The sequence below is a fragment of the Phyllobates terribilis genome, unplaced genomic scaffold (genome assembly GCF_046119375.1).
Source record: "Phyllobates terribilis strain yellow unplaced genomic scaffold, ASM4611937v1 Scaffold_7__3_contigs__length_470593459, whole genome shotgun sequence".
Classification (NCBI taxonomy): Eukaryota; Metazoa; Chordata; class Amphibia; order Anura; family Dendrobatidae; genus Phyllobates; species Phyllobates terribilis.
Window position 1 is genome coordinate 204211832 of NW_027362767.1, and position 20338 is coordinate 204232169.

General features: G+C 49.3%; 1 protein-coding gene across 9 annotated transcripts in view; it reads left to right on the top strand.

Annotated features, from left to right (window-relative positions):
* DRP2 (dystrophin related protein 2) overlaps positions 1 to 20338 on the top strand; it is a 181158-nt gene that overhangs the window by 144541 nt on the left and 16279 nt on the right. For all 9 annotated transcript variants that reach the window (XM_073639694.1, XM_073639697.1, XM_073639695.1 and 6 more), the window contains 2 exons: positions 6636 to 6885; positions 8371 to 8473. In XM_073639694.1, coding sequence (XP_073495795.1) covers positions 6636 to 6885; positions 8371 to 8473 — 353 coding nt within the window. The remainder of the gene's footprint in view (positions 1 to 6635; positions 6886 to 8370; positions 8474 to 20338) is intronic.

The window sequence follows — 20338 nt, forward strand, 5'->3', positions numbered from 1 at the left end:
GACTACAAATATTGCAGAAAAAATGAAATTCCTTTTGGAGGTAAAGTTTTTGTCATTGGCGGAGATTTTAGGCAATGCCTTCCAGTTATACCAAATGGAACAAGAACAAATATTATCGAGTCCACCTTAAAAATGTCTGACCTTTGGAAAGAGTTTAATCACCTCCAACTAATTAACAACATGCGATCTTCTGACCCAGAGTACAGCAACTTTCTTCTTAAACTTGGTAATGGTGAACTTAGCAATGAATATAACCTTGGAGAAGACATTATTGAAATACGAGAAGACATGTTGTGCACTGACTGCATCATAACTGATGTTTTTGGACAACGTGTTGACATTGATGTCAACGACCAAAGCAGTGTTGAGAGGGCTTCTTCCTATGCAATTCTCTGTCCCAAGAATGATGACGTAGCTCTGCTAAATTCACGTGTGATGGATAGAATGCCTGGAGAGTATAAATTGTACAAAAGTGATGATTCGGTGGATGTAGACAATGAAGATGAACGAGAGAATTATCCAGTTGAATATTTAAATAGTGTTACGCCATCAGGAATGCCATCCCACAGACTACAACTTAAAGTTGGAGCAATCGTAATGTTGCTGCGGAATCTAAATACAAGAAATGGTCTATATAATGGAACTCGCCTTATTGTTACTGGACTCCATTCCCACATAATTCAATCAAGAGTGATCACTGGATCTGCAAAAGGAGACGAAGTGTTCATTCCGCGCATTGATTTATGTCCTTCAGACACCGGTCTTCCATTTAGGCTTCGGCGTCGACAGTTTCCAGTAAAACCAGCATTTGCCATGACAATAAACAAGTCACAAGGTCAAACTCTACACCGTGTTGGCATATATTTACCGGAGCCCGTTTTTGGTCATGGACAACTCTATGTTGCATTTTCAAGAGTTAAAATGAGATCCAATGTCAAGGTGCAAGTTTTGGATACCCATTTACAAGGAAAGTTCCTTAGAGATAGTCCAAAAGTATTCACCAAAAATGTAGTGTACAAAAATATTTTGGGTTGATATTGTTAAAAAATATATTATAGGGTCGTACTTCTTTTGTCCGATGATTTATTTAAAAATATAGTTAGATATTCATGGAATAGTTTATATATTTGGATCATCTGTTTAATAATTTTGTTCAGTTGTATTAAGTTCTATAAGCAATAATATTTAATAATAAAGTATTATTTTACCCAGAAAATTCTGTGTATTCATTGTATTATTGTTAAATCTTCATAGCGACATCTGCAGCATGTGCTACTAAAGTGAATGCAGATTTGTGCCTCTCCACGCACTTAGTCCCGGCGTAGAAAGGAGCGAATCTACAGACAGCAGCAACTCAGGGCAGTATCTGAGAGCGCGTGCTGTGCCTCCGATCCTGCCAGGAGCTGCTGAAAACCGGACAGACAGCGCTGGAGCAGAGAAAAGGAAACAAGGTGAGGATTAGGGTTTAGTTTTTTAACTGTGCTGGGGGGATGTGGAATGAGTAGGTCATACAAAACCAGGATGAGGGGGCCATGCAAGCCAGGATGAGGAGGCCGTACAATCCAAGATAAGGCAGCCATACAAACCAGGATTAGGGGAATGACCTGGCCATACAAACCACAATTACAGAATGACGGAGCCATACATACCAGCATATGGAAATTTAACAGTAGGTGCTGCATTTCCCACCCTAGGCTTATACTCAAGTTAATAAATTGTCCCTTTTTTTTGTTGAAATATTATGGGTCTCGGCTTATACTCGGGTCACCGTGCACAGGCAACATGTACCCCCGCCTGAAGCTCACTCTTGCTTCCGCTTATGTCACGACTATTTGCAGCTGCAGCCAAGCAGTCTCCTGTTTCGCGTTCCACGGTGAGTGATGGGCTGTGGCCGGGGTTATCCCCCATCCCGTCACACCCGGCATCCACCGCACGCACATTCATTGACAGAGCGCGCGGTGGATGCTGGGTGTGACACGATGAGGGATAAGCCCGCCCACAACCCGTCATTCACCGTGGTACACGGAACAGCAGACCCCTGGCTGCAGCCGCAAATAGTCGTGATGTAAGCGGAAGCAAGAGCCGGCTGCAGCCGGGGGAATTACGTGCTGGCTGTGCGTCGTCAGCGATGTTGTCACAAGCAGTATTGACAACATGACGTAATGACAGAATTCATTAGGGGCCCCGGGGGGATACATTGTGAGGTTAATTTAAAGTAGTGCACAACCCATTTAAACACTGCTTCGCTGCTTAGTCGTGCCCGGTCGGCCACATACATGTTCTAGAATACCCGATGCATTAGAATCGGGCCACCATCTAGTAGATAGATAATGATAGAGATAGATAGATAGATATCCGTGAGATATATACAGTAATTAGTTCCATGTGTGTAGTTTACTGTACGCGTATTTAGGTAATAAATAAATAAATGAAAAAAAATGACGTTGGGTCCTCCCCCCTATTTTTGATAATTAGTCAAGGTAAAGCAGCCAGCTGTGAGCTGATAATATCAGGCTTCGAAAGTCCCTGGTTATTGTACCTTCCCAGCCTAAAGATACCAGCCCACAGCCGCCTCAGAATTGGCACATCCATTACATGCACCAATTCTGGCGCTTTGCCCAGCACTTCCCGATTGCCCTGGTCCGGTGGCAATTGGGGTAAGGATAGTCGGGGTTGATGACAGCTGTGATTTGTCAAAAATCACAGCTGGTATAAAGCCCTGATGTTAGTAATGGAGAGGCGTCTATCAGACTCCCCTATTACTAACATGGTCATCAAAAATTAAAAACACACAGAAAAAAACACTTTATTTAAATAAAGACTGTGCCACACTATCCCTGGTTCACCAATTTATTAAAAAAAAATCCCATGCAGGTTCGAAGTAATCCACCGAATCCGATGTAGTCCTGAAATGAATACCTGGAAAACATAAAAAGACAGAAATAAAAACACCAATTCCTTCACCAATTTATTTGTAAAAATGTTCCGACCAAGCTCCACCTTAGTCCACAGCTCCTCAAATCTGGCTCTGGTGAGTGTGAATAGCAGTAAAGTGACTGCTTTTCACAGTCACCAGATAGTGACTACAACGCTCATCATAGCTGCTGAGTCTCACTTTCTCAACGAGATCTGGTGACGATGATTAGCATTGTAGCGAGTGCCCAGCGCCTGTAACTAGTGGCCTATGTGTGTGTTTTTATTACTGAGTTAGTAATGGGGGTGTCTGATAGAGACCTTTCCATTACTAACCCCAGGGCTTGATGCCATCTGTGACTTCTGACAAATCTCAGCCATCATCAACCCCAACTATCATTACCCCGATTGCCACCGCAATCAGGAAGAGTCAGGCAAAGCGCCAGAATTGGTCCATCTAATCGATACGCCAATTGTGGGGCAGCTGCAGGCTGGTAATTTTAGGCTGGGAAGGGCCCAATAACCAGGAACCTTCCCAGCCTGATAATATCAGTTCTCAGCTGTCAGCTTTACCTTGGCTGGTTATCAAAAATAGGGGGGACTCACACAATTTTTCTCATTTATTTATTCACTAAATACATGTACAATAAGCTACACATGCAAAGCACTAATTATATATGTCACGGACAGCTAAAAATCTGTCATTTCTATTCTGCATTCTATTCCAGTACGTGTCTCACGGATAGTGCACACAGACGGCACACGGACGGCACAAGGATGCCACACACATACATGGATAGCACCGGTACTGGTTTTTCTAGTACTGTAAATGTCAGGACGTGTGCAGGGGGCCTAAGCCTGCATTTACACATCCATGTGAAATATGCGTGTGCTGTCCAGTTTCTGACAGTACACGGACCCATAGAGTTTCATGGACCTATTCACACATTCATGAAAATCACGAATCCGTGTGTGAGATCCATGAGACTCAGAGCAGGTCCTATTCTCATCCGACTTTGAGGATCGGAATAGGACGTACTGCATGTGTTTAACATTGCACTGGGATTGTATGATGTAGAGAGAATCTGATAGCACACGGACATTTTACACAGATGTGTACATGCAGCGTTACATGGGAAAAACACTGCAGAAACCAGAAAAGTTGAGTCCAGGACGTCTCCCCTTTGTGGGAGTTGCCAAGTATATCAAAAGTGCATGAAGGTTTTCCATCTCAGCTGCAGATGCATCACAAGTTACTGTCTCCTTCTTTTATAAGGGGAAAGTGACTAATCAGGCCTGTGGTGAACAAAATCCTATTATTGGGTGAGGGCAGAAAGTGCGGAGGGCAGGAGGGTTTGCCCCCTTCTACAGCCCCTACTATAATAGTGACCTAGTCCTGGGATGAGCAGAATCATCCGCTGTAAAGACGGCTGTCACCAATTCAGAAGTTACCGGTTTTTGCTCTTATTTTATTCGCGCTCTTCCCCTTACCGGTGTCCATTTTACATACCCATTATAACCGATGCTGCTGGGCATATGTCCGGGTTTTATCAGCAGCACAGAGGACAAGACCAATACAAGTCTATGGGTCCGTGTAAAACACGTACAGCACACGGATGGCATCAGTGTACAGTCAGTGTGCCGTCCGTGTACAGTCAGTGTGCTGTCAGTGTACAGTCAGTGTGCTGCCAGTGTACAGTCAGTGTACAGTCAGTGTACAGTCAGTGTGCTGTCAGTGTACAGTCAGTGTACAGTCAGTGTGCTGTCAGTGTACAGTCAGTGTGCTGTCAGTGTACAGTCAGTGTACAGTCAGTGTGCTGCCAGTGTACAGTCAGTGTGCTGCCAGTGTACAGTCAGTGTACAGTCAGTGTACAGTCAGTGTGCTGTCAGTGTACAGTCAGTGTACAGTCAGTGTACAGTCAGTGTGCTGTCAGTGTACAGTCAGTGTGCTGTCAGTGTGCTGTCAGTGTACAGTCAGTGTGCTGTCAGTGTACAGTCAGTGTACAGTCAGTGTGCTGTCAGTGTACAGTCAGTGTACAGTCAGTGTGCTGTCAGTGTGCTGTCAGTGTACAGTCAGTGTGCTGTCAGTGTACAGTCAGTGTACAGTCAGTGTGCTGTCAGTGTACAGTCAGTGTGCTGTCAGTGTACAGTCAGTGTACAGTCAATGTGCTGTCAGTGTACAGTCAGTGTACAGTCAGTGTGCTGCCCGTGTGCCGTCCATGTGCTGTCAGTGTGCTGTCAGTGTGCTGTCAGTGTACAGTCAGTGTACAGTCAGTGTGCTGTCAGTGTACAGTCAGTGTACAGTCAGTGTGCCGTCAGTGTGCTGTCAGTGTGCTGTCAGTGTACAGTCAGTGTACAGTCAGTGTACAGTCAGTGTGCTGTCAGTGTACAGTCAGTGTGCAGTCAGTGTGCCGTCAGTGTGCTGTCAGTGTGCTGTCAGTGTACAGTCAGTGTACAGTCAGTGTACAGTCAGTGTGCTGTCAGTGTACAGTCAGTGTACAGTCAGTGTACAGTCAGTGTGCTGTCAGTGTACAGTCAGTGTGCTGTCAGTGTACAGTCAGTGTACAGTCAGTGTGCTGTCAGTGTACAGTCAGTGTACAGTCAGTGTGCTGCCAGTGTACAGTCAGTGTGCTGCCAGTGTACAGTCAGTGTACAGTCAGTGTACAGTCAGTGTGCTGTCAGTGTACAGTCAGTGTACAGTCAGTGTACAGTCAGTGTGCTGTCAGTGTGCTGTCAGTGTACAGTCAGTGTGCTGTCAGTGTACAGTCAGTGTGCTGTCAGTGTGCTGTCAGTGTACAGTCAGTGTACAGTCAGTGTGCTGTCAGTGTACAGTCAGTGTACAGTCAGTGTGCTGTCAGTGTGCTGTCAGTGTACAGTCAGTGTGCTGTCAGTGTACAGTCAGTGTACAGTCAGTGTGCTGTCAGTGTACAGTCAGTGTGCTGTCAGTGTACAGTCAGTGTACAGTCAATGTGCTGTCAGTGTACAGTCAGTGTACAGTCAGTGTGCTGCCCGTGTGCCGTCCATGTGCTGTCAGTGTGCTGTCAGTGTGCTGTCAGTGTACAGTCAGTGTACAGTCAGTGTGCTGTCAGTGTACAGTCAGTGTACAGTCAGTGTGCCGTCAGTGTGCTGTCAGTGTGCTGTCAGTGTACAGTCAGTGTACAGTCAGTGTACAGTCAGTGTGCTGTCAGTGTACAGTCAGTGTGCAGTCAGTGTGCCGTCAGTGTGCTGTCAGTGTGCTGTCAGTGTACAGTCAGTGTACAGTCAGTGTGCTGTCAGTGTACAGTCAGTGTACAGTCAGTGTACAGTCAGTGTACAGTCAGTGTGCTGTCAGTGTACAGTCAGTGTACAGTCAGTGTGCTGTCAGTGTACAGTCAGTGTACAGTCAGTGTACAGTCAGTGTGCTGTCAGTGTACAGTCAGTGTGCTGTCAGTGTGCCGTCAGTGTGCCGTCAGTGTGCTGTCAGTGTGCTGTCAGTGTACAGTCAGTGTGCTGTCAGTGTACAGTCAGTGTGCTGTCAGTGGAGAAGTTTTGGAATTGATTTTTCTTATGACATACTGGAAAAAAACGGATGGCACACTGATCCAAATCACTGCTGGTACTGTTTTTTCGGGCACTGGTATTATACCGAGGTGTGAAGCCGGCCCTGTGCACAGCTCGTTATCAGCGTCCATTCCCCTGGGCCTCTTGTGCTTGTTATACTCAGACGGCTTCTTTCTCGGCAGAATTCTCCAGGGGGAACTGAAGCGGCTGAAATGGCAGCACGCGGAGGTGGGGGAGGTTCCTTTACTCGGGGAGGTGTCTCCTGATTCTGGTGGCAGCGGCAGTGGGGACGTCCAAAGTGAAGAACTGTTAAGTGAAGCCCGGATTCTGCGCCATCACAAAAATCGTTTAGAGACTCGTATGCAGATACTGGAGGATCACAACAAGCAACTGGAATCCCAGCTACATCGACTCCGGGAACTATTGCTGCAGGTATGACCCAGCATCACCGCTTCTAAGTGCAATCAGTTTACAATTTTGTCAAAAAATTTACTTTTACATTTCTAGTCCACAATGAAGGCGCTGGAGCTCAGGCAAGTAAAGGCTCAAATGAATGGGAAAAAATACAGGTGAAAATGCATCCAAAAGCTCATATATCAGCGAGTATATTTTACGCAGCGCTTTCCTGCCAACATTGGTTTTTGCTGCTGAAAAATCTGCAGATACTCAGCGTGTGCACATACACTTAGGCCCTGTTCCCACATTGAGATTTTGGTGAGTTTTTGATGCTGCAGATTTTCTGCATCATTTCTGCACCTATTAAGTAAGATAGGTCACTTGCATGTTTACAAAAATACGCAGCGTAAAAAACTCACCAAAAACTCATAGTGGGAACGTAGCCTTATTAGACTGGAATTATGTGCCGTTATTAATGAGGTGTGAATACTGTAAAGAGGAGACTTTCCTTTTGGCCTCATTATAAATCTCTATGTCTTTATTATTGATTCATATAACAGATAACACCAGTGGGGTGCAAAAACTGATCGAATACTGATGGATCACAGATGCAACCCCTTCCTTACTGAGCAATTTTCCATTTTTGCATTTTCATTTTTTCCTCCCTTTCTAACAAGGGCTTGTCTTTTTGCAGGACGAGTTGTATATTTGAAAGACCCCATGCATGTTACCATATAATCTATTAAAAAAAAGGAAAAAAAATAGCTTACGTTGGGTGATATTGGAAAAAAAACTGCAATGGACACGTGAAATGGCGCATCCATTGGTAGCACTTGGTTTAAGTGCCGCTGTCAGTGATAGAAGGGTATGATAACATCACTGGTGATAAACGGATTGGACTTAAATAAACATATCGATGGTTGCAACACCGTGAACTTCACCAAATCTTTTGCCGCCTTTTCTCATCTTCCAATATAAACAATTATTTGAAATGAGGAACAATCTTCTTGCACAATTTGCAAACTGGGGAAATGACAAATCTCCACTTTGTAGCTGAATCTGCCGAGTTATAATCAGATTTAACATTTGTCCATAATTCTGTAAAGTGGCCACTAAACACCCTGACTGGAGGGGATTGTGGGGCAGGTCGGGGGGCACCGGGAGCCATGAATGTGCACTGTGCAGACACCGAGCAGGTAGAGAGCAGAGACCATAGCCCGGAGCGACGGACCGATGGCGGATGCTGTCACCAGCGTGGAGCAGGAGGAGGCGGCTGCAGCACCACTAGTCTTTCCATCGTTCCTCCTCCACTTTGTCAACTTCTTGGGGTCTTCTGTTCTGTTTTGTTTTGGGGTTTTTTGCATTACAAAAATCATATTAGAATAAAATTGACCTGCGGATAGAGGGTTTAGGTTTATAGCCCCTTTAGCACTTTGTCAGGGGGTTGATAAATTAACCTCAATGTTTTTTGCGTTTGTGTTTACGGCGATTTTGCATAACTGTCCTTTATATTCCTTCCAGCCAAGCATAGATGACGGCAAGTCTTCCTGCACTTCACAGATGGACTCGGAGGGCAAGTGTACGACGGATGATAAGAGGGGGACTCCAGATACTGAAGCTGCAGGTAAAATGCCGGCGTGCAGACAGGAATGAGGCGCGAGGCTTCACAGGACTGAGCCTCAGGATAGTCAGTGCTATCACTATGTAGTGCACATGCGCTGTAACCTATGCCGGTGTGCGGACAGGAATGAGGCGCGAGGCTTCACAGGACTGAGCCTCAGGATAGTCAGTGCTATCACTATATAGGGCACATGCGCTGTAACCTATGCCGGCGTGCAGACAGGAATGAGGCGTGAGGCTTCACAGGACTGAGCCTCAGGATAGTCAGTGCTATCACTATATAGTGCACATGCGCTGTAACCTATGCCGGTGTGCAGACAGGAATGAGGCGTGAGGCTTCACAGGACTGAGCCTCAGGATAGTCAGTGCTATCACTATATAGTGGACATGCGCTGTAACCTATGCCGGTGTGCGGACAGGAATGAGGCGCGAGGCTTCACAGGACTGAGCCTCAGGATAGTCAGTGCTATCACTATATAGTGCACATGCGCTGTAACCTATGCCGGTGTGCGGACAGGAATGAGGCGCGAGGCTTCACAGGACTGAGCCTCAGGATAGTCAGTGCTATCACTATATAGTGCACATGCGCTGTAACCTATGCCGGTGTGCGGACAGGAATGAGGTGCGAGGCTTCACAGGACTGAGCCTCAGGATAGTCAGTGCTATCACTATATAGTGCACATGTGCTGTAACCTATGCCGGTGTGCGGACAGGAATGAGGCGCGAGGCTTCACAGGACTGAGCCTCAGGATAGTCAGTGCTATCACTATATAGGGCACATGCGCTGTAACCTATGCCGGTGTGCAGACAGGAATGAGGCGTGAGGCTTCACAGGACTGAGCCTCAGGATAGTCAGTGCTATCACTATATAGTGTACATGCGCTGTAACCTATGCCGGTGTACAGACAGGAATGAGGCGCGAGGCTTCACAGGACTGAGCCTCAGGATAGTCAGTGCTATCACTATATAGTGCACATGCGCTGTAACCTATGCCGGTGTGCGGACAGGAATGAGGCGCGAGGCTTCACAGGACTGAGCCTCAGGATAGTCAGTGCTATCACTATATAGTGCACATGCGCTGTAACCTATGCCGGTGTGCGGACAGGAATGAGGCGCGAGGCTTCACAGGACTGAGCCTCAGGATAGTCAGTGCTATCACTATATAGTGCACATGTGCTGTAACCTATGCCGGTGTGCGGACAGGAATGAGGCGCGAGGCTTCACAGGACTGAGCCTCAGGATAGTCAGTGCTATCACTATATAGTGCACATGCGCTGTAACCTATGCCGGTGTGCAGACAGGAATGAGGCGCGAGGCTTCACAGGACTGAGCCTCAGGATAGTCAGTGCTATCACTATATAGTGCACATGCGCTGTAACCTATGCCGGTGTGCAGACTGGAATGAGGTGCGAGGCTTCACAGGACTGAGCCTCAGGATAGTCAGTGTTATCACTATATAGTGCACATGCGCTGTAACCTATGCCGGTGTGCAGACAGGAATGAGGCGCGAGGCTTCACAGGACTGAGCCTCAGGATAGTCAGTGCTATCACTATGTAGTGCACATGTGCTGTAACCTATGCCGGTGTACGGACAGGAATGAGGCGCGAGGCCTCACAGGACTGAGCCTCAGGATAGTCGGTGCTATCACTATATAGGGCACATGCGCTGTAACCTATGCCGGTGTGCAGACAGGAATGAGGCGCGAGGCTTCACAGGACTGAGCCTCAGGATAGTCAGTGCTATCACTATATAGTGCACATGCGCTGTAACCTATGCCGGTGTGCAGACAGGAATGAGGCGCGAGGCTTCACAGGACTGAGCCTCAGGATAGTCAGTGCTATCACTATATAGTGTACATGCGCTGTAACCTATGCCGGTGTGCAGACAGGAATGAGGCGCGAGGCTTCACAGGACTGAGCCTCAGGATAGTCAGTGCTATCACTATATAGTGCACATGCGCTGTAACCTATGCCGGTGTGCAGACTGGAATGAGGCGCGAGGCTTCACAGGACTGAGCCTCAGAATAGTCAGTGCTATCACTATATAGTGCACATGCGCTGTAACCTATGCTGGTGTGCGGACAGGAATGAGGCGCGAGGCTTCACAGGACTGAGCCTCAGGATAGTCAGTGCTATCACTATATAGTGCACATGCGCTGTAACCTATGCCGGTGTGCAGACAGGAATGAGGTGCGAGGCTTCACAGGACTGAGCCTCAGGATAGTCAGTGCTATCACTATGTAGTACACATGTGCTGTAACCTATGCCGGTGTACGGACATGAATGAGGCGCGAGGCTTCACAGGACTGAGCCTTATGATAGTCAGTGCTATCACTATATAGTGCACATGCGCTGTAACCTATGCCGGTGTGCAGACTGGAATGAGGCACGAGGCTTCACAGGACTGAGCCTCAGGATAGTCAGTGCTATCACTATATAGTGCACATGCGCTGTAACCTATGCCGGTGTGCAGACAGGAATGAGGCGCGAGGCTTCACAGGACTGAGCCTCAGGATAGTCAGTGCTATCACTATATAGTGCACATGCGCTGTAACCTATGCCGGTGTGCAGACTGGAATGAGGCACGAGGCTTCACAGGACTGAGCCTCAGGATAGTCAGTGCTATCACTATATAGTGCACATGTGCTGTAACCTATGCCGGTGTGCAGACAGGAATGAGGCGCGAGGCTTCACAGGACTGAGCCTCAGGATAGTCAGTGCTATCACTATATAGTGCACATGCGCTGTAACCTATGCCTGTGTGCGGACAGGAATGAGGCGCGAGGCTTCACAGGACTGAGCCTCAGGATAGTCAGTGCTATCACTATTATAGTCAGTGCTATCACTATATAGTGCACATGCGCTGTAACCTATGCCTGTGTGCGGACAGGAATGAGGCGCGAGGCTTCACAGGACTGAGCCTCAGGATAGTCAGTGCTATCACTATATAGTGCACATGTGCTGTAACTTATGCCGGTGTGCAGACAGGAATGAGGCGCGAGGCTTCACAGGACTGAGCCTCAGGATAGTCAGTGCTATCACTATATAGTGCACATGCGCTGTAACCTATGCTGGTGTGCAGACAGGAATGAGGCGCGAGGCTTCACAGGACTGAGCCTCAGAATAGTCAGTGCTATCACTATATAGTGCACATCCGCTGTAACCTATGCCAGTGTGCAGACAGGAATGAGGCGCAAGGCTTCACAGGACTGAGCCTCAGGATAGTCAGTGCTATCACTATATAGTGCACATGCGCTGTAACCTATGCCGGTGTGTGGACAGGAATGAGGCGCGAGGCCTCACAGGACTGAGCCTCAGGATAGTCAGTGCTATCACTATATAGTGCACATGCGCTGTAACCTATGCCGGTGTGCGGACAGGAATGAGGCGTGAGGCTTCACAGGACTGAGCCTCAGGATAGTCAGTGCTATCACTATATAGTGCACATGTGCTGTAACCTATGCCGGTGTGCAGACAGGAATGAGGCGCGAGGCTTCACAGGACTGAGCCTCAGGATAGTCAGTGCTGTCACTATATAGTGCACATGTGCTGTAACCTATGCCGGTGTGCAGACAGGAATGATGCGCGATGCTTCACAGGACTGAGCCTCAGGATAGTCAGTGCTATCACTATTATAGTCAGTGCTATCACTATATAGTGCACATGTGCTGTAACTTATGCCGGCGTGCAGACAGGAATGAGGCGCGAGGCTTCACAGGACTGAGCCTCAGGATAGTCAGTGCTATCACTATATAGTGCACATGCGCTGTAACCTATGCCGGTGTGCGGACAGGAATGAGGCGCGAGGCTTCACAGGACTGAGCCTCAGGATAGTCAGTGCTATCACTATATAGGGCACATGCGCTGTAACCTATGCCGGTGTGCAGACAGGAATGAGGCGCGAGGCTTCACAGGACTGAGCCTCAGGATAGTCAGTGCTATCACTATATAGTGCACATGCGCTGTAACCTATGACGGTGTGCAGTCAGGAATGAGGCACGAGGCTTCACAGGACTGAGCCTCAGGATAGTCAGTGCTATCACTATATAGTGCACATGCGCTGTAACCTATGCCGGTGTGCAGACAGGAATGAGGCGCGAGGCTTCACAGGACTGAGCCTCAGGATAGTCAGTGCTATCACTATATAGTGTACATGCGCTGTAACCTATGCCGGTGTGCGGACAGGAATGAGGCGCGAGGCTTCACAGGACTGAGCCTCAGGATAGTCAGTGCTATCACTATATAGTGTACATGCGCTGTAACCTATGCCGGTGTGCCGACAGGAATGAGGCGCGAGGCTTCACAGGACTGAGCCTCAGGATAGTCGGTGCTATCACTATATAGTGCACATGCACTGTAACCTATGCCGGTGTGCAGACAGGAATGAGGAGCGAGGCTTCACAGGACTGAGCCTCAGGATAGTCGGTGCTGTCACTATATAGTGCACATGCACTGTAACCTATGCCGGTGTGCAGACAGGAATGAGGAGCGAGGCTTCACAGGACTGAGCCTCAGGATAGTCGGTGCTGTCACTATATAGTGCACATGCACTGTAACCTATGCCGGTGTGCAGACAGGAATGAGGAGCGAGGCTTCACAGGACTGAGCCTCAGGATAGTCGGTGCTGTCACTATATAGTGCACATGCACTGTAACCTATGCCGGTGTGCGGACAGGAATGAGGCGCGAGGCTTCACAGGACTGAGCCTCAGGATAGTCAGTGCTATCACTATATAGTGTACATGCGCTGTAACCTATGCCGGTGTGCAGACAGGAATGAGGAGCGAGGCTTCACAGGACTGAGCCTCAGGATAGTCAGTGCTATCACTATATAGTGTACATGCGCTGTAACCTATGCCGGTGTGCCGACAGGAATGAGGCGCGAGGCTTCACAGGACTGAGCCTCAGGATAGTCGGTGCTATCACTATATAGTGCACATGCACTGTAACCTATGCCGGTGTGCAGACAGGAATGAGGTGCGAGGCTTCACAGGACTGAGCCTCAGGATAGTCAGTGCTATCACTATATAGTGCACATGCACTGTAACCTATGCCGGTGTGCGGACAGGAATGAGGCGCGAGGCTTCACAGGACTGAGCCTCAGGATAATCGGTGCTATCACTATATAGGGCACATGCGCTGTAACCTATGCCGGTGTGCAGACAGGAATGAGGCGCGAGGCTTCACAGGACTGAGCCTCAGGATAGTCAGTGCTATCACTATATAGTGCACATGCGCTGTAACCTATGCCGATGTGCAGACAGGAATGAGGCGCGAGGCTTCACAGGACTGAGCCTCAGGATAGTCAGTGCTATCACTATATAGTGCACATGCGCTGTAACCTATGCCGATGTGCAGACAGGAATGAGGCTCGAGGCTTCACAGGACTGAGCCTCAGGATAGTCAGTGCTATCACTATATAGTGCACATGCGCTGTAACCTATGCCGGTGTGCAGACAGGAATGAGGCACGAGGCTTCAGAGGACTGAGCCTCAGGATAGTCAGTGCTATCACTATATAGTGCACATGCGCTGTAACCTATGCCGGTGTGCAGACAGGAATGAGGCTCGAGGCTTCACAGGACTGAGCCTCAGGATAGTCAGTGCTATCACTATTTAGTGTACATGCGCTATAACCTATGCCGGCGTGCAGACAGGAATGAGGTGCGAGGCTTCACAGGACTGAGCCTTAGGATAGTCAGTGGTATCACTATATAGTGCACATGCGCTGTAACCTATGCCGGTGTGCAGACAGGAATGAGGCGCGAGGCTTCACAGGACTGAGCCTCAGGATAGTGAGTGCTATCACTATATAGTGCACATGCGCTGTAACCTATGCCGGTGTACGGACAGGAATGAGGCGCGAGGCTTCACGGGACTGAGCCTCAGGATAGTCAGTGCTATCACTATATAGTACACATGCGCTGTAACCTATGCCGGTGTACAGACAGGAATGAGGCGCGAGGCTTCACAGTACTGAGCCTCAGGATAGTCAGTGCTAACACTATATAGTACACATGCGCTGTAACCTATGCCGGTGTACAGACAGGAATGAGGCGCGAGGCTTCACAGGACTGAGCCTCAGGATAGTCGGTGCTATCACTATATAGGGCACATGCGCTGTAACCTATGCCGGTGTGCAGACAGGAATGAGGCGCGAGGCTTCACAGGACTGAGCCTTAGGATAGTCAGTGCTATCACTATATAGTGCACATGCGCTGTAACCTATGCCGGTGTGCAGACTGGAATGAGGCACGAGGCTTCACAGGACTGAACCTCAGGATAGTCAGTGCTATCACTATATAGTGCACATGCGCTGTAACCTATGCCGGTGTGCAGACAGGAATGAGGCGCGAGGCTTCACAGGACTGAGCCTCAGGATAGTCAGTGCTATCACTATATAGTGCACATGCGCTGTAACCTATGCCGGTGTGCAGACTGGAATGAGGCACGAGGCTTCACAGGACTGAGCCTCAGGATAGTCAGTGCTATCACTATATAGTGCACATGTGCTGTAACCTATGCCGGTGTGCAGACAGGAATGAGGCGCGAGGCTTCACAGGACTGAGCCTCAGGATAGTCAGTGCTATCACTATATAGTGCACATGCGCTGTAACCTATGCCGGTGTGCAGACAGGAATGAGGCGTGAGGCTTCACAGGACTGAGCCTCAGGATAGTCAGTGCTATCACTATTATAGTCAGTGCTATCACTATATAGTGCACATGTGCTGTAACTTATGCCGGTGTGCAGACAGGAATGAGGCGCGAGGCTTCACAGGACTGAGCCTCAGGATAGTCAGTGCTATCACTATATAGTGCACATGCGCTGTAACCTATGCTGGTGTGCAGACAGGAATGAGGCGCGAGGCTTCACAGGACTGAGCCTCAGGATAGTCAGTGCTATCACTATATAGTGTACATGCGCTGTAACCTATGCCGGTGTGTGGACAGGAATGAGGCGCGAGGCTTCACAGGACTGAGCCTCAGGATAGTCAGTGCTATCACTATATAGTGCACATGCGCTGTAACCTATGCTGGTGTGCGGACAGGAATGAGGCGCGAGGCTTCACAGGACTGAGCCTCAGGATAGTCAGTGCTATCACTATATAGTGCACATGCGCTGTAACCTATGCTGGTGTGCGGACAGGAATGAGGCGTGGGGCTTCACAGGACTGAGCCTCAGGATAGTCAGTGCTATCACTATATAGTGCACATGCGCTGTAACCTATGCCGGTGTGCAGACAGGAATGAGGAGCGAGGCTTCACAGGACTGAGCCTCAGGATAGTCAGTGCTATCACTATATAGTGCACATGCGCTGTAACCTATGCCGGTGTGTGGACAGGAATGAGGCGCGAGGCCTCACAGGACTGAGCCTCAGGATAGTCAGTGCTATCACTATATAGTGCACATGCGCTGTAACCTATGCCGGTGTGCGGACAGGAATGAGGCGTGAGGCTTCACAGGACTGAGCCTCAGGATAGTCAGTGCTATCACTATATAGTGCACATGTGCTGTAACCTATGCCGGTGTGCAGACAGGAATGATGCGCGAGGCTTCACAGGACTGAGCCTCAGGATAGTCAGTGCTGTCACTATATAGTGCACATGTGCTGTAACCTATGCCGGTGTGCAGACAGGAATGATGCGCGAGGCTTCACAGGACTGAGCCTCAGGATAGTCAGTGCTATCACTATTATAGTCAGTGCTATCACTATATAGTGCACATGTGCTGTAACTTATGCCGGCGTGCAGACAGGAATGAGGCGCGAGGCTTCACAGGACTGAGCCTCAGGATAGTCAGTGCTATCACTATATAGTGCACATGCGCTGTAACCTATGCCGGTGTGCGGACAGGAATGAGGCGCGAGGCTTCACAGGACTGAGCCTCAGGATAGTCAGTGCTATCACTATATAGGGCACATGCGCTGTAACCTATGCCGGTGTGCAGACAGGAATGAGGCGCGAGGCTTCACAGGACTGAGCCTCAGGATAGTCAGTGCTATCACTATATAGTGCACATGCGCTGTAACCTATGCCGATGTGCAGACAGGAATGAGGCGCGAGGCTTCACAGGACTGAGCCTCAGGATAGTCAGTGCTATCACTATATAGTGCACATGCGCTGTAACCTATGCCGATGTGCAGACAGGAATGAGGCTCGAGGCTTCACAGGACTGAGCCTCAGGATAGTCAGTGCTATCACTATATAGTGCACATGCGCTGTAACCTATGCCGGTGTGCAGACAGGAATGAGGCACGAGGCTTCAGAGGACTGAGCCTCAGGATAGTCAGTGCTATCACTATATAGTGCACATGCGCTGTAAACTATGCCGGTGTGCAGACAGGAATGAGGCTCGAGGCTTCACAGGACTGAGCCTCAGGATAGTCAGTGCTATCACTATTTAGTGTACATGCGCTATAACCTATGCCGGCGTGCAGACAGGAATGAGGTGCGAGGCTTCACAGGACTGAGCCTTAGGATAGTCAGTGGTATCACTATATAGTGCACATGCGCTGTAACCTATGCCGGTGTGCAGACAGGAATGAGGCGCGAGGCTTCACAGGACTGAGCCTCAGGATAGTCAGTGCTATCACTATATAGTGCACATGCGCTGTAACCTATGCCGGTGTATGGACAGGAATGAGGCGCGAGGCTTCACGGGACTGAGCTTCAGGATAGTCAGTGCTATCACTATATAGTACACATGCGCTGTAACCTATGCCGGTGTACAGACAGGAATGAGGCGCGAGGCTTCACAGTACTGAGCCTCAGGATAGTCAGTGCTAACACTATATAGTACACATGCGCTGTAACCTATGCCGGTGTACAGACAGGAATGAGGCGCGAGGCTTCACAGGACTGAGCCTCAGGATAGTCGGTGCTATCACTATATAGGGCACATGCGCTGTAACCTATGCCGGTGTGCAGACAGGAATGAGGCGCGAGGCTTCACAGGACTGAGCCTTAGGATAGTCAGTGCTATCACTATATAGTGCACATGCGCTGTAACCTATGCCGGTGTGCAGACTGGAATGAGGCACGAGGCTTCACAGGACTGAGCCTCAGGATAGTCAGTGCTATCACTATATAGTGCACATGCGCTGTAACCTATGCCGGTGTGCAGACAGGAATGAGGCGCGAGGCTTCACAGGACTGAGCCTCAGGATAGTCAGTGCTATCACTATATAGTGCACATGCGCTGTAACCTATGCCGGTGTGCAGACTGGAATGAGGCACGAGGCTATACAGGACTGAGCCTCAGGATAGTCAGTGCTATCACTATATAGTGCACATGTGCTGTAACCTATGCCGGTGTGCAGACAGGAATGAGGCGCGAGGCTTCACAGGACTGAGCCTCAGGATAGTCAGTGCTATCACTATATAGTGCACATGCGCTGTAACCTATGCCGGTGTGCAGACAGGAATGAGGCGCGAGGCTTCACAGGACTGAGCCTCAGGATAGTCAGTGCTATCACTATTATAGTCAGTGCTATCACTATATAGTGCACATGTGCTGTAACTTATGCCGGTGTGCAGACAGGAATGAGGCGCGAGGCTTCACAGGACTGAGCCTCAGGATAGTCAGTGCTATCACTATATAGTGCACATGCGCTGTAACCTATGCTGGTGTGCAGACAGGAATGAGGCTCGAGGCTTCACAGGACTGAGCCTCAGAATAGTCAGTGCTATCACTATATAGTGCACATCCGCTGTAACCTATGCCAGTGTGCAGACAGGAATGAGGCGCAAGGCTTCACAGGACTGAGCCTCAGGATAGTCAGTGCTATCACTATATAGTGCACATGCGCTGTAACCTATGCTGGTGTGCGGACAGGAATGAGGCGCGAGGCTTCACAGGACTGAGCCTCAGGATTGTCAGTGCTATCACTATATAGTGCACATGCGCTGTAACCTATGCTGGTGTGCGGACAGGAATGAGGCGTGGGGCTTCACAGGACTGAGCCTCAGGATAGTCAGTGCTATCACTATATAGTGCACATGCGCTGTAACCTATGCCGGTGTGCAGACAGGAATGAGGAGCGAGGCTTCACAGGACTGAGCCTCAGGATAGTCAGTGCTATCACTATATAGTGCACATGCGCTGTAACCTATGCCGGTGTGTGGACAGGAATGAGGCGCGAGGCCTCACAGGACTGAGCCTCAGGATAGTCAGTGCTATCACTATATAGTGCACATGCGCTGTAACCTATCCCGGTGTGCGGACAGGAATGAGGCGTGAGGCTTCACAGGACTGAGCCTCAGGATAGTCAGTGCTATCACTATATAGTGCACATGTGCTGTAACCTATGCCGGTGTGCAGACAGGAATGATGCGCGAGGCTTCACAGGACTGAGCCTCAGGATAGTCAGTGCTGTCACTATATAGTGCACATGTGCTGTAACCTATGCCGGTGTGCAGACAGGAATGATGCGCGAGGCTTCACAGGACTGAGCCTCAGGATAGTCAGTGCTATCACTATTATAGTCAGTGCTATCACTATATAGTGCACATGTGCTGTAACTTATGCCGGCGTGCAGACAGGAATGAGGCGCGAGGCTTCACAGGACTGAGCCTCAGGATAGTCAGTGCTATCACTATATAGTGCACATGCGCTGTAACCTATGCCGGTGTGCGGACAGGAATGAGGCGCGAGGCTTCACAGGACTGAGCCTCAGGATAGTCAGTGCTATCACTATATAGGGCACATGCGCTGTAACCTATGCCGGTGTGCAGACAGGAATGAGGCGCGAGGCTTCACAGGACTGAGCCTCAGGATAGTCAGTGCTATCACTATATAGTGCACATGCGCTGTAACCTATGACGGTGTGCAGACAGGAATGAGGCGCGAGGCTTCACAGGACTGAGCCTCAGGATAGTCAGTGCTATCACTATATAGGGCACATGCGCTGTAACCTATGCCGGTGTGCAGACAGGAATGAGGCGCGAGGCTTCACAGGACTGAGCCTCAGGATAGTCAGTGCTATCACTATATAGTGCACATGCGCTGTAACCTATGCCGGTGTGCAGTCAGGAATGAGGCACGAGGCTTCACAATACTGAGCCTCAGGATAGTCAGTGCTATCACTATATAGTGCACATGCGCTGTAACCTATGCCGGTGTGCAGACAGGAATGAGGCGCGAGGCTTCACAGGACTGAGCCTCAGGATAGTCAGTGCTATCACTATATAGTGTACATGCGCTGTAACCTATGCCGGTGTGCGGACAGGAATGAGGCGCGAGGCTTCACAGGACTGAGCCTCAGGATAGTCAGTGCTATCACTATATAGTGCACATGCGCTGTAACCTATGCCGGTGTGCCGACAGGAATGAGGCGCGAGGCTTCACAGGACTGAGCCTCAGGATAGTCGGTGCTATCACTATATAGTGCACATGCACTGTAACCTATGCCGGTGTGCAGACAGGAATGAGGAGCGAGGCTTCACAGGACTGAGCCTCAGGATAGTCAGTGCTATCACTATATAGTGTACATGCGCTGTAACCTATGCCGGTGTGCCGACAGGAATGAGGCGCGAGGCTTCACAGGACTGAGCCTCAGGATAGTCGGTGCTATCACTATATAGTGCACATGCACTGTAACCTATGCCGGTGTGCAGACAGGAATGAGGCGCGAGGCTTCACAGGACTGAGCCTCAGGATAGTCAGTGCTATCACTATATAGTGCACATGCACTGTAACCTATGCCGGTGTGCGGACAGGAATGAGGCGCGAGGCTTCACAGGACTGAGCCTCAGGATAATCGGTGCTATCACTATATAGGGCACATGCGCTGTAACCTATGCCGGTGTGCAGACAGGAATGAGGCGCGAGGCTTCACAGGACTGAGCCTCAGGATAGTCAGTGCTATCAC